We start from the raw sequence: 15,339 nt of genomic DNA on the forward strand, positions 1-15,339 counted from the left end.
ACATCTCAAGTGAAACACATGTGGGTGTCAGTTCTAGATATGCTCCATGTCTTATACTGCAGCAGTGAATTGCAGCGATGGTCGTCCAGCAGAGCCACAGTCCAGCTGGTGTTTTAGGTCACCATTAAATCTAATTTCTAAAGATCTGGAGCAATTAATTTGTGATTAAGATAAATAGGTGATGGGTAAGGTTGAGATCTGAATGCCTTTCAGCCCTCAAGGACTACGGTTTCCTTAGAGCACCTCACTTGATAAGTATATCAAGACTCGATAGTTATTTTCTGAGATAAATCCATGAGTTTGTTTCTCTCTGCTGTGGCTCTTCCATATTGCAGCCATCTTTGCAACAGTCCGCATGCAAAGCACTGCGTCAAAGAAACAGTAGCAGGAGGATTTGAGTAGCGACTTCATGGTCTGTTCAAGATAAGCCCATTGACAATTCCTCAATTGAAAACAGTAATGGATTAGCATCAGTTTTATATCAGGCAATCCTGTGCAATTTCAACAGCCTCCCCCATTAATGGCAATTGCTGACAGTGAGTAGGAAGCGGTCTTGTCTCACAGTTGTACTTTCAGCAGCTCCCATAAGCCTTCAGTCCATAACCCCACCGCATCCAAAATGTAGATCTCTAACCCGCACCCCAGTCTATGACACGCGGGTGTCATTTGTGTTGGATGAGGGTGTAGAGCTATCCAAACTCGATGGGGGGGAAAGAAAGCAAGGAAATAGTCAAGCTGGTGGAGGCAAAAAGAAGGCTGATGAAACTAAGCAGCTGTCAGTTGCTGCCCGGGTTGTGGACAGTCTCCCTCTGTGTAGCCTGTCGGCCACCCCAGGCCCAACACGAGGGGCTCCAGCCCTCGCCAGCCCCCACAGAGGTGGTCAATCAGCCCTACAGGTAGCCCACTGCTGGACTGGTCTCTCCCAGATCCCCTAGATCAGGAATTACTTGGGTGGCACATCTCTCGTTTACGTTGTCGTCCCCCTCCTCCTCCTCCTCCTCCTTCCTCTTCTCTCAACCTGTTAAGCGGTGTTCTTCCGGAAGGGCCATGTGGCTCTCCTTCCCTGGGTGAGTGGGCATCTGTGCTGAGAAGGCGACCGGCAGCAGGGGGATCAGCTGTTATATGTGGGGCTTTGAAGAAAGCAGTGTGTTGTTAGTCTCCTCCTGCATTATTGATGCTGTACGCACAAGGAGAGGAACTCTGCCGTGCGGTGGTTTGGGTCCCTCTAATCCTCTCTGTGTGTTATGGCTTGCAGCCTTTTCAGATGTGGAGCTTCTCTGCGTTATCCCTGCCAGCTTTTATCCCCCCGCCTCCCCTTCTTCAGAAGATATCGAGGGAGGGGAGGAATCGCTGGCATCAGTGCAAACGGGGCTGGAGAAAATCGCGTTGACAATAACAGCTCCATCGAAGGGCAAGGGTAGCATCCGAAATTATTTTCGGAATTGGAAGCCTCTCCTGTTTTTCTAATCCTGCCGCACACACAGTGACCGAGAGCCCCCTTCCTTGGCTGGCTGATCCCTCAGCTTCCTCCACCGTGCAAGAAAAGGCGCAGATGAACTATTTCTAACAAACACTGGTAACCAATGACCGTGAATTGGCCAGAAGTAGCTCTCATTTTAATCGAGACCTTTATTTGGTGAAAGAAAAAAGGTTCATGTTTTGGGCAATGCATACTGCAGCTGCATGAGAGGAATATTGAGAACAAGTTCACAAAATCCTGAGAGTTATAGTGATTGAGGGCACGTTGAGAGGATGTGCAGCTTAGCTCACAAATTGCAGCCTTGCAATGAGGCGACCATGTAACCCCTGAAAGGTCATGACCTAGCGGATGGTTCATGAGCTGAGCTCCAGTCATGTCTGGCAAGTCTGTAAATACATGACCTGGGAGAGTTCCGAGCTGATGGAGCTGTAGATAGGACTCACTGCTCCTTTGCGGAACCTTGTACATCATCCTCCATTTAAGCTGGGATCTTAGATTTATTTGGTTATATTTTTTTTTTTAAGTAAGATTTGGGGAATTGGAGGCTTTGTTCATGGGAGTGTGGAGAGAAAATCATTAAATGTTCTCTGCACATGCTGGATGGATGGATCTCTTAGAAAGTACTGTGGAAGTCTGAAATTTACTCTCTTTGGTTGGAAAGATCAGCATCTTTACATTGAAAGCTATGGACAAGAGGTTAAGCCCTTTGATTGTAAAGAGTGGCATAGGAGAGCTTTACAAAGCATTGTTGATCCCTGCACAGGAAAACATTTTCATTTTTTTTTGAATAATTTCCTACATCTGTTGGCAATTACGAGCTTTAGTGACAGCACACAATTTTCAGCAGAAGTAGGATTGTTTTTTAATCCCTATATTGTTTTGGAAGAGTCTTCTGCAGCTGTTGCTGCTGTTCCTGGCTTACATCAGTGTTACAAGTGACAGCAAAAGAAGTATTTCTGTGCAACCTGTTTGTGCATCCTGGGGGGATTTCTGCTAATGTGAGCAAAGTATTGCACCAAACATAATCTGCAATGGCTTCTCTGAGCAAGGTGGTAAAGTATTTTCTGTGCCGTTTTAAGCATTCACAGATCTGACTTGTCATTCCCGCATGTGAAATTGAAACTGTGGTCTAAGCAGAAGCTAAAGTTTGTCATGCAGAGCTCATACAACATGATATAAAACAAAAGTAGAGGTTAAACAGCAGGAAAGCTGTGACATCAACTACAGTACAAAAGAAACTCGGTCTCCTGTAATGGGACTCTAGCACATAGTTTTTTTTCTGGCTATTTGTTTAATGAAACCCTCTGGGAAACCAGAAGGAACCTACAGAGCAGGATCGATACTATCATGCAGGCAGCAATGTGGAGCAGTGGATGGGGACCTGGACTTATAATTGGAAGGCTGTGGGTTCAAATCCCAGGTGCTGAAGCACCGCTGAGCAATTCCCCCAGATTACTCTAGTAAAATACCCGTCTGTATAAATGGCTGCAAATGTAAATTGCCTTGATTTAAAAGCCTAAGCCAAATAAATTACTAAAAAATTAGCAAGTTAGTATCCTAATCCTCACCCCAGATGGGGAGTGGATCAATGTTCCAGGAACATGAGAAACATTGCAAACCAGAGGAAGTCATTTAGCCTTTAGTGCTTGAACTTCATCCAGCAGGGATGGTCTGGTTATGTGCTCCAGACACCTTTTGTCCATTCTGAATTTCTTTATGGCTCCATCTCCATGTGTACCGCTATTTGGGCAAGGTTTCTATGCTGGGGGTAGATTGACGGGTTTTGGCAGCAGACTCTTACTGTGTCTACTTTATTCAAAACACATGTCCCAGATTAACTGTATGGACCAAAAAAATATATATTTTTTTAATCGACTTGGAAATCTCGATTACAGTTTTAGTACTGCCTCCTTTGATCTGACTCTAAACCCTTTTTCATTACTCATCCAGTCATCCTTTTTTTGCGCTTTTTAATTGCTTCCCAACGTTAAAGAGTTATGTAATTACAAAATAAAAACATGCAATTAATCTTGTTAAACAAACTTTGAAATCAGACACTCCGTAAATCTAATTGGAGAGGCACCGAGGGCTTTCTTTTGCCTCCGTCTGTTTTAATCCTAAGGTTGTGCAGCACCTGCAAAGGTGAAGATGCCTTTCACCGTATGTGGGGAGTGCAACTCTTGCTGCCCCTGTCCCAGAGCAAATTTGATGCCACTCACCTGTGTGCTCTGAACATAGTCAGCACCACTCCCTAGAGAGCAGGTAACTGCCAGCAGACTGTGTTCTCTGCTATGACAGAGACCTACAGTAACTTTCAATTGGGGGGGACATGAGTCCTGTTACCTGTGCATTTAAAGGACAACTCCATTCTCCTCTTCAGACAGGTCCGAGTCTCTGAGTCTGCTGTCTGGAGCCATTTAACACAGCTTTTCTTTTGCTGGCCTCCACCCCATTCCTGCTGAAGTGTCAATCTTGCTCAGGGCTGCTGCTGCTTTGCAGGCAAGCAGCTGTGTCATAGCTTTAGTCTTAATAGCTGAACACGAAATTCCATCTTTTTGTGTACGAGTCAATATAAAAACCACTTGTTCTCTTCTCTGAATTATCCTGATCTGCTGGGAGAAGGCTGGGCTTTATCGTGCTGTGATGCACAATAAATATAAAAATGCAGGAGCTTGACAGATACAATTCTGTGATCTTGCAGGCTACTTTGAGGAAATTGAAACGCGTTTATTTTGTAGCCATTCCACAAATGTTAGCCTTTATTAATCTACTAAAGGAGTTTATGCTGCATGTGACTCATAAACCAAAAGGGATCCCACCTGCTTCTCCAGATGAAGCTGGAGTGCATGATATCCCGCAAGTGCCAAATGGCTGTGCTGTGTTCTTTATAGTGGGGAAGCATCTTTTCATTCATATGAGAGGGGGTACACCTTGCCTTGAGAAATGTCAAACACTTGATGAAGCATCTGGCAATGGACCAAGCTAATACTGTATGTTCCTTTCTTGTGAGAAATCGGGAGAAGTTATGGAAGGGTAAGGCAAGGACAGAGTTCTGATGTGGTAAACCCAGTTCTAATGTTTGCAGGAGAGATAGACTGAGATAGACTGCATGCATAGTAGGTCTTGAGTTTGAAGATAACCTTTCTACTCCTGATTCCATTTCACTTACTTTCTGGACATGACCATGAAATTTCAAAAAACCCTAGACTATGGATTTATACCTGCTGGACAAATCTGACTAACGAAAGTGCTCCAGTCCCCATGATCGTGAAACACAAACTTTCTTTCAGAGAGTTGTCTTGTTCTTATACTAGCCTGAACACACTAACCTCTTCCTCACAGCTTCCAAGTATACCTGCTAAACCAATGTGTAATTCATTACTAACCAGAGGCGTCTCTCTGGGATGCCTTGAATTTGTGCTTCATTGAAATGGGGTGCCTTCTTCTCCAGCATATCCTATGACAGCCCACGAGATTTAAAGAGAATTGGTCTTCTTTTCCGGAGAAAGGCATCTAATGATTTCTAGCACAGGTTGCTAGAGGTGGTGGACTTCAAAGAAAGAGCTTTACTGATGGTGTGTCCAGATGGGTGGAACCGGTTTGATGTATACCCATGTGTTTGAACTGGACTGATTTATCGAGAAGGCAGTGTGAAAACAGAAGGTTGCAGGGGAGCAAGGAACAAAGAAAAGCTCAAAACAGAAGTCTTAGTCTGCATAACAGCCTTGAGACACAGACCCCCACCACCACAACTGCAGTGCTTGCAAAGGCACTGGAAAGCTGATCAAAGGTGGGAGCATTTCCCTTTCTTGTTGCATCTATCCTCTCAGGGACCTGGGGCTTAAGATGATAATACAGAATAACGATAAGGAACTTAAGAAAGGCAGCAAACTGCAGGAGGCCTTTCAGCCCATCTAGCCTATTTGGTAGCTAGTAGTCAAATGATCCAAGAATCTCAGCCATCTCTTTCTTTAATGATGAATTTTGGATAATACAGAAAAATGCACTCCGAACACAAGAGGCTTTCTGAGCACCTCCCAGGAGCGTTGTGACCAGTACAAGCCGCGAAGTGCCAGACTGATACAGTATGTCCAGAATAAAGGAGGGGGGTTCGAAAAATAATCCATCAACTTCAGACAAATGTTTTGGCTCAGCAAAACCCGTAAACGGCATGTAGGAATCTTTCAGAACAAAGTGAGGGCACCGTGTCAGCAGTACTGATTGCAATGTCAATTAGCCCGTTTGAGTGTATCTTATTCCTGCTTACCGGAGAAGGGATCCTCTTGATTAAGCAATCAGCATTATCGACGAAAATCGGATTCAATTTAGTCACGGATGTTCCACTTTGTTGCCTGAAGGCAGCTTTGAAACGTTGCTTGGCAGTTAGCTTTATAGTGTTTGCTTTGGATAAACCAAATTTGTTTCTGGAGCCACTCACACCTTTTCATCAATTCACAAAGATGTTTTGCAGTGAACCTTTTTAGCACCTTTCCATGTTCAAGTGATTTGATGGACATGACTGCTTTTTGAACCCTTTTAAGCGGTACATATAAATAATTTGCAGCAAACAATTGTCTATCAGCTTGCTGACAATGTCTAGCAAAAGACTCATGCTGTGAAGTGTCTCTGTACTTTTTTTTCTTTTATTAGACACACTTTAGTGCTTTTGTTATTGCTATTTTAAGTTTCTTAGAATATCCAGGGCAATTTACAATGTTCAGAAATTGTTACGTTAAGTGCAGATAAAAAAGGAAACAAGGTATATGACCACAAGAAAGAACAAGGACAATAATGCTGGCATAGAAAATAGAAAATGCTTGTTAACAAAATAAAAGGATACCGAATTTTAGTTTTGTGCACCATCGTAATTGTAAGCAGTGTAGATATAAGGCCATAATGGGGACACAGAGAAGGTGTGTTCCCCACATTTCAGGTGTATACAGTACATGCAACAAACTATTAAAATGGGTAATAAGAGTAGAAATGTAGTAGAGTTCATCAAGACTGGGTGTCCTTCATTATAAATTCTATTCTATCCTGTGTTTTGGGATTATGGTAAGTTTATGGCATAAATTTGTCCTTAAGATCCTGAGATACTGTATGTCACGTCTAACTCGGAGATGGTTTCATTAAAATATTGATGCCCGATAAGGATTCTATAACCAACTTATTCTGTCGCCCTGTAAAGGAGAGTTAAGAAACCTGGATGGTTCTGATCACTTTCAGAACTCCTCCTGAATTTGGCTCCTCAGTAGAGATTGCAGAGCAATTGAAGCAAGGAAAGAAAATCCCACAGGCCTGAGAATTTTGCAGGGAGGGGGGGGCACTATGCAGCATTTTTTCTGCGTGAGCTTTTAATTCATTCTCCTCCCCTCTACCCCCGTGGCTTTATAATTGCAAAGCACAGCCTGCTACCCTTCAGTGCAATACCGACAAGTGTCCCCTTGCAGACTGCTGGGATTTAACCCAAAAGATTTGCCCCCTGCTTTATAAGCCTTGCAAGCTGAAATCCCTCCTGGCTAACAAATAAATACATGTAGCAGGCCTCGGCTCTGGAGAGAGAAGAGAGAGAAACAAACATGCTGGTCTCTTCTGATAGGAATTTGCACAATAGAGCTGCTCTAGGATTTTTCCCATACTGTGGCTGGCCTAGATTAAAAGGCTGACGTTGAGGCTGCACTTCTTAAGCTTTTTTGGAAAGCATAAGGATTGCTTCAAATCCGCAGTGTCCTGCAATCATGGTTAAGTCTGCCTGGTATCTGAAGTCCTTTTTTATATCGGCATCTTTGAAAAATCCAGTAGAAGCCCTCTAAGGCTGTTGTTGCTTGTATGGACTACCACAGTTCAAAAGTTTACCATATGAAGAATTCAGTGAATTTTATATTGGGAGAATCGTTTTGTTTTAAAAGACGAACAATCGAAAAATTACCAAAAATGTTAAGAATTGAGGAATGGCGATCAGTTGCATCTGTGAAGAAAAACAACTGGGGAGTAGGGGAGAGTTCAAATTGACCTTTTTGTTTTTTTTTCTTCTTGTGCACATCAACTTTTCTAGCTCTGTTTTCAGCAGCACAAATTATAGTCAGATCAGCAAATCTTCATTCCGAGGAGTAACTGAGAAATCCAGGGATTTTTTTTTTAAGAAAAGGCACACCGGTTTCAAAATGACATTCTGGTGCCAAACTTTGAAGAACTAAACAATTTAAAAGTCAAATCAGTTCTGCGGAACATACAGGTCTAAAGCTATGTTCTTTGATCACAGAGCAGAGGCAGTGCGTCTCTGCGGCTCACAAATGAATGTAATGGATAAAAAGAATAAGGAAGCTTTCTTGAATTTCAGCTCTGTGCTGGTTGAGAGAAAACACAATCTGTGTTTCTGTGCAGAGAGAGCTATTTTGGCATCTCTCATCCAATTCAGTTTTCATTTGTCTCAGAGGTCATCCTGGGTTTTGAATAAGACCTTTTTTTCTGCATCGGAGAAATTGTTTATCTCTGTATGACTTCACCCTTGCCTTATTTTATTTATATTGCGTACTGTCAAGGTTGTTAAACTCGAGGAGAGAGTTTGTGATGGGGGTGGAAAAAGTTTTAGATGCAGTCAGTCACTTTGTCATTCCACAATAAATGTTATTGTGGGAAGTACTGGGAAAATGTTTCTGTTGTCACTTGGAAATATTTCTGCAGTAGTCTCACTTCTTGAACACATGAGGTTTTATTTCATATGCACAAAAAAGGTTATATTTCTTTACTAAATGGAATAAGGACACTTATCAAGCTCACCAGGAAACTTACTGGCTACACATAGCCTGTTTTCATACAGGGAAATGCTGTAATTCAGCGCACAGAAAGATCAACAGACTCTAAAGTTTTCCATCACCTACACAGACTCATTTTCTTGCAATTTAATATGCACAAAAAAATAATTTTAAATACACGAATCTGAAGTCTGTAAAATGCCGGCATGATTAATAAGGGGGGAAAAAAAACATTCAAGTAGTCTACAAAAGAATAACGGTAATCCCAAATCTTTTGACACTTCAAATATTTGTTATATCAGCAATGATCCACACCATGCTGTATTCCCAAGCTATGAAATTCACAATTTAGCTGACATGGAGAAGAAGAAAAAAACAAACTGGTATTGTCTCGCTGATTGCTTTGAAACAGCTGAAAGGGAAAAAAAAATGTTGATCCTTCAGAGAAATCTCAGCGCTCTGCAGGGAAAGATTTGTGCGTTTACATCTGACATTCCAAAAAAAAGGCTTTATTGCATTTGAGAGACCATCAGTCATTTTGAGCGTACTGCATTTGGACTAGAAATGTTCTAAGGGGGAGAGTGAGTGTGGGTTTGTGTGTGTGTGTGTGTTGGGGGGTGGGGGTGTATGCTATTAGTGTTTGTAGCGTTCCACAGGGCTCTTTTACTCTACCACAGATACAATGACTTTCATTGTCTGAAGCAGATTGAGTTCTATCAGAGCTGAATTGAATAATTGTGAAGAAATCAACATGTTCTCTGGCAGACACTAGTCATCCTGAAGGGCCTCTGATTAGATCTAGCTATGTGCAGGTGGGCATATTTATTTTCATCCTTCCAATTATTATATTTGCTAATTAAAGCAGTTCAGGGCTAACTCTTTAGTTTTATTAATTGGAGAGGGGAGAAGAAAAGCTATTCAAATGAGGAGTTATTACGAGAAAAGGTTATCTTTTCGGCTTCATGCGCAGAGCATCTTTTTGAAAAGGTTGCAGGTCTCAATTCATCTACTTTCATTATTTGTGCTTTTACCACTTCCTTGTCTTCATTTGTGAGCCCCATTTAATACAAGAGGCTGAACAGAAGTTTAAATTCCATCACCCTTTATATCAGTCACACTCCTTGGTACTTCACAGACAGTTTTCTACCTTTCTGGTTTTAAATGCAATTCATCAATTTTTTTTTATTGTGCACTTAAAAATTGATAACAGGAGGCGCTTCTACACGAAAAGAGTTGTGGGACAGTATGACAGGACTAGCTGGATGAATCGAATTGGTCTCCTCTGTTTTGTAACTGTTCTTAGGAGATCGAAACGAACAACAAATGCCCATTCGGCGAGAGTAAGTCGTTCAGCCATGGTAATGCTTAACGGATCCAAGGATCTCACCCAGCCAGTTCTTGGAAGAAGCCAAGGTTTCGGCTTCCAAAACATGGCGGGGCAGCCTGTTCCAGACTCCCACAGCCCTCTGGGAGAAAAAGCACATTTTGTTCCCAGATGCACTCAAATGCCCTTTCGCATGGTTTCCACTTGTGTTCCCTGGTTGGAGCCGAACTGATGATTCTGAAGAAATCCACCATGATAACGTTTTCAGTGCCTTTGAAGATTTTGAATACTTGAATTGGGTCCCCTGGTAGCCTTCTCTGTTAAAGGGGAATTGCAAGAATTGGCGTTGATGAGTGCATTTCAAGCCACAATGAAAGTAAAATGTGCACAGCAGCTTGTAAAACCTGCATTTATAAATGGAATGGATGGAATTTCCAGGTATGCACAGCGCTATATTCTGCGATTCAGAATGAGGCAACAAGACTTCCGGTGAGCTGAGGCAGCCCTATTACATTGTGAGCAAGCAGGCTTGTGAATACATCCCTTTATTCCAACAGAAACATCGCTCTTGGTTTTGAGACCGTTTTGCCGACGAATACTATTTTCTTGTTAACTCTGCATGTAGATCACGTTGGAACATTTCTGCACAACCTGTACTTACTCACTCGTACATTAGTCATTACCGGGACTAGTGAAGGAACTTACACCTGTGAGGAGTTCACAATTAGATCTTCAAGTACTGTTTTACTGTTTGGTAGACTCCCGGCTGGCCAGGTGTCTTCAAGGTCTCTTGAGTGGAGGTGTAACTCATGTATCCTATGTGTGATTTAGCGACATGAAAGTGAACTGGGGTCTTAGCTGATTAGGGTTTTGGTTAATTGCTGACCTTGTTAACACCTTGTATGGTAAGACACTGCTACTGACCTATCATAAATATATGTTTTTGTGTGAAAAGTTTGCTTATCTTCAAGAGTAAAAGCCTACGGCTATCCTTAGGAAAGTGAGTGAGACAGGAGGTTAACCTGTGAACTTTGCCTGCCCCCCCTTCTGTATTGCAATAAAGATATCTCCGGCTTGATTTACCAGAGTCATGTGGTTTATTGAGAAAAGGGTCAAACACTAGTGAGCAGGAAGGGCCGCGTCACGTTGCGATTCCTGGGAGCTCTCCCTCTCGCCCATGACGAGACAAGGGGTTTGGGACAACATGGCGGCTCACAGTACTTTCACAAAGTTTCCTTGTTGTTAATACTATACTGTAAATGATGTTGTCCTCCAGTCTAAGATGTATAGGCATGCTCTAGGTTTTCAGGTAGGAGAGCAGAAATCGCACGCTCTTGCTTGCCAGGATTTGTTGTGACCTCTTCGTGTGTGTGTGTGTGTGTGTGCTCCGCAGGAAAGAGCAGGAACAGTGGCGGGGTCGCGGGGGCAGCAGGAGGGCACAGCCCGTTTCCCACGCCGCAGGATCCGGAAGGTGAGATCAGCCCGGCCACAACAGCTCCTCCGGTTAGCTTCCACAGCCACCACCCGCTCCTGGGAGAGTTCATCCACGAAAGGCTGCTGAAGAAGGATTTCCTGGGCCAGCAGCATTTCTTCTCCAATGGGGAGGCTGCTGGGCGTCCTACACTTCCCACGGCCGACTCGTACGCGGGCGGGGACCCCTCGACCAAGCTGGTGCCACACGAGGATGCACCAGCCTTCTCGGACATTGCCACTACCACCACCATGGCCACTACTTCCCCCATGACCACGATGGCCACCACAGCCCAGGAGTCTGCAGCTTCCCTGGCCCAGAGTGGAGCAGGGAAGAACCAGGGGAGACCCACGGAGATGGAGATGGAGAGGGTGGAAATGACCTTGGAGTCCCTGACCACCCCCGTCATCCAGCTCACTGCCTCCAACGTCCATGGCAACAGCCCCGCCCTTGCCACACCCACTGGGGAGGGGCCTGTCAGTACCGGCGGGGTAACCGCGGCGACCAGCCTTGCCGTCTCAGCCCTCACCGAGTCAGTGAGAAGTGAAGCAGCTCACACCCAACAGCCCATCGCTGAGCAGAACATGGGTACTGCCAGCGAGATCACAGCAATGACGTCGTCCTCCTCCTCGGGGGAGACCGACGAAGAGACCACCACAACCACTATCATCACCACCACCATCATCACCACAATGCAGACGCCAGGTACGACTGTCCAGATCCATAGAAAAAACATTTGCACTCCCAAAACTCAAGCATTTTATTCTTCTGTATAGTGGTAAAAAGATACCAATAGCTCTATAATAGCCACAGAATTAAATATGCATGTTTTAGATGTATTGCATAGTTTAAAAATCTTAAAAGTGACCTAAGTACAAACATACCGCATTAAATGCCAAAGTGGGAGAACTCTTAATAAACTGATTCCCCTCTGACAGCCAGCAAAGATGTTTTCACTTTCCGTGCTATTAAAAGCCACAGTCCAGTCAGACACAGAGCCCTGCCTCTGAAAACCACAGGAACAAACTGCTTTGAATTCCCTGCGTTTGTGCCGTTCATATCTAAACAGCCTTGGGGCTTAAATTAATTATAACATCAGTATTCTGGCTTCACTCAGCCAGTTTAATCAAGTGCTCCTGTAACGTAATGGAGGAGACAAGATTGCAGCTTGTGATCTTAAGCCACCTTTTTTTTAAAAAAAAAGTTCCATTGCGGAACAATCCGGAATGTCACTGGATTGCAATGAAATTAAAGCAGGAGTGTTGGGGGGGGGGGGGTCCTAATTGATAGTTTACCCACTAGGCCTTCAAACTGTCCTCGAGAATTGGACATTTTCTTAAGAATCAAGCTGGGGAGGGAAAGTGCGAAATGAGACTGCAGAGCTGAAGTGGCTAGACTGACAGCCCCCCCACGCGCGGGGGGTGCGAGGGCTTCTGTCCTCTGCGGGGCTCCGTCACGGACGTGAGCAGACGGGAGCCAGCACGCTGTGTGGAAATGGGAGAGCTCTCCTGGGACAGGCCCGCGAATTGGAGTCCGCCACTTCGTGTGCAAGCGCAATCCATTTGAAGGTCTCCAGCGAGCACCTCTTAGCTGAAGTGACGTTCAGGAAAAACAGGCCGAGGAGCGCGTTTTTGAGAGGCTGTATTCGAGGCTGCATCTGTAGGCCTAGCGGCCATTTAAATATGTTGCTGTCCTCAAGAGTTAAGAGAAACAAGGAGAAACAAGCTTCTGCAGAGTGTCAGTTGATTGTTCTGTTCTCAGGCTAAAAATGAATCCAATAACTAGGAGAGGCCTTTTATAACAGAGATTTGCTATACTGGAAATAAAGGGTATGTTCCCTGCCACAATAACTTACACTTTTATTTCTAAAACGAGGGCTTTCCAAAATTAGTTTTATTTGATGGAAGAAGTTTCACATTAATACAGTCCCATGTGAGAGAGACCTTGAAAAACAACAAGTTGAGGGCCACACCAATGGAGGGACGTGGTTAATGTTATTTTACTGTTCTACTTAAACTCTGGGGTGAGTCTCCACTACAAGAGAAGTAGGGCATGGATATCCCTCTTCCTTAACAAGTGAAAATTGACCAAAGTTCACATGTGGCAAAGCTGCTTACTCAGCCTCACCATGACTGGGCTATAGTTGTCGGGCTGCTCTGGAGGAGGTTCCAGAAATGGTGAGACTTCCTGTTTGTAAGAGCTACTAAGCCGTCCTGTAGCTCCCCCTACTGACACCTATGTGCTAACCTCCCAAAAACAGCCTAAAGTGCAAGATTGAGAACAAAAAACGATCAAGAATTATGAGGCTCTACACTTACATACGCCCCCGCGCAGATAGCACTTGTAGATTGCACTTAATTCTAATGCAGAAACCCCAAGTTCAACAGAAGGGATCTGTGTAGAATCTAAAAAGAGAAAATAAGCAGGGATTTGTTTAGAAAGTAAGAATAGACAACAAGCGAGTCCTTATTGTTTTGAGTATGGGACACCTTGAAAGAGGTCCATGTGGGGCCAGTGGGGAGTTGTGAATGGATCAGGGAAGTCAATAACTTTCATTTCCTCTCTTTCCAGTTCCCTGTAATTCAAACTTCACTGCCCCAGAGGGCTACATTGAGTCACCCAGGCCGTCCAGTGTCTGGTACTACTCCAGCATGGACTGCACTTACTCCGTCACAAGTTTCCTGGGATACGGAGTGGAAATCCAGGTCAGTGGTCCTTTTTTTCCTCCCTTTCCATCCCTCCTCCTGGCTGGCAGCCTTGTTTATGACAATGAGGGGAAAGGATGTGGCTCGTTTCTGCAGGAAGATGGCAGGGCGTGAAGGCTGAACACCTGAGCACAGAGTCTTTCCTTGCAAACCATCCCGTGACCCACTTACAGCACCTGAGCGATCCCCCTTCCTTCCATCAACAGCATTCCTGAATGGTAAAGAGCACCACATGCTTGGTGCATGTTGGCTTATTTTAGGTTGTGTTGCTGCTTATCCTTTCAAAAGCAAACCCTGGGAAATCGTAGCTCTTTGGGTGATTGTGTGCAGAGCAATTAGTAAGCGGCCATTTGCAAGGACTCACATAAATGGGGAAAGTATAATTCAGCTAACTGTGCTCCCCATTGTGCTTTGTATTCCTTTGGCAAAAAAAAACCCACATTTTCTCATAGTTTCCACATCATTTAATTGGAAAATAATAAAAAATAGGACGAACAGTTGGTGCCTCTTGTGCTACAGAGCAATGCATTGTGGTCACACACCTTATCTTTTCACATCATGCCACAAGGCCATCTGCCTACAGTACATTTCAACAGCCGTTGGTCTGCACTGAATTAATCCACTGGTTCCTGTACGGTAGCAGTGTCTACTGCGAAGCTCTGCTGCAACAGAGGTGAAAAGGAGAGGTAAATAAGTGAATTCAGCCAGTCGAAGCAATTAGTTGCAAGCAGGAGTCAGTCAGGAAAGACAAATGCTCGGCTACACGGTGAGAGCCCTGGAGATAATCGGTGTAACCCTGCTCCAGTTTTCGGAATGACGTGGAAAGCGATGGCCTATCAATAAAGCTGGTAGCGCAAACGGGCTTAAATTTAATTTCGTTTTACTGTAAAGCAATTGACCCAAAAAGAAGAACTGAATTAATTTGACGTGTACAACAAACAGTCAAGGCGTAGTTCCGATGTCGGCATGATCGCAGCGCAAAACTAGCCCAAGCTGTGCCTTGAACAAGTCGAGACTTCTCTGCCGTTGAGGTCTCGAACAGCTGCAATGGCACTTGAGCAGATCCCTGATTATCAGCTGAAACGGACACCATTTACATTATTCTGTGTGCATGTTGCCACTCCGACTACACCCTGACAACCAGTAATATAATCTAGTCATGTCCAGAACAGCTTGAGCCTACAGAAACATGCAGGCACACTTTCCTCTCCTCTACTTTAAGCTTATAGCTGGTTATTTATGGCTGAGGAGCACCACATGATACCGAGTTTTAAAGAGTTTTATAAGGCCGACTGCATGATGGACATTTTCCAACAAGCTAAAAGCTGTAGGGGTCCCATTCTGTTCCAGAGGTCCATCAGCAGTGGGATCTTTATGCTGTAGTAAAACTGTGTAGACGTGGCGTGACGTAGTGCTTTCATTGGAGTGTGCTTTTTCACCTCAGCTACCCCTTTCTCCATGATTAACTTGCAGACTCTGCCTTGCACTCAGAAGAGTCGGCTCATAAAATTTACAATTGCTATTACCCCTTTGACCTTCCAGATGGTTTGGCTAATATATTTTGGATGAAGAGGAGTGTGTACTGTAGTGCCTCACCAGTGATT

At 44.1% G+C, this 15,339-nt stretch overlaps 1 protein-coding gene across 5 annotated transcripts in view; it reads left to right on the forward strand.

Annotated features, from left to right (window-relative positions):
• The window catches only part of sez6b (seizure related 6 homolog b), a 208,811-nt gene that overhangs the window by 101,370 nt on the left and 92,102 nt on the right, over positions 1 to 15,339 (forward strand). For all 5 annotated transcript variants that reach the window (XM_069184227.1, XM_069184226.1, XM_069184230.1 and 2 more), the window contains 2 exons: positions 10,953 to 11,735; positions 13,602 to 13,735. In XM_069184227.1, coding sequence (XP_069040328.1) covers positions 10,953 to 11,735; positions 13,602 to 13,735 — 917 coding nt within the window. The remainder of the gene's footprint in view (positions 1 to 10,952; positions 11,736 to 13,601; positions 13,736 to 15,339) is intronic.

The sequence above is a fragment of the Lepisosteus oculatus genome, chromosome 26 (genome assembly GCF_040954835.1).
Source record: "Lepisosteus oculatus isolate fLepOcu1 chromosome 26, fLepOcu1.hap2, whole genome shotgun sequence".
NCBI lineage: Eukaryota > Metazoa > Chordata > Actinopteri > Semionotiformes > Lepisosteidae > Lepisosteus > Lepisosteus oculatus.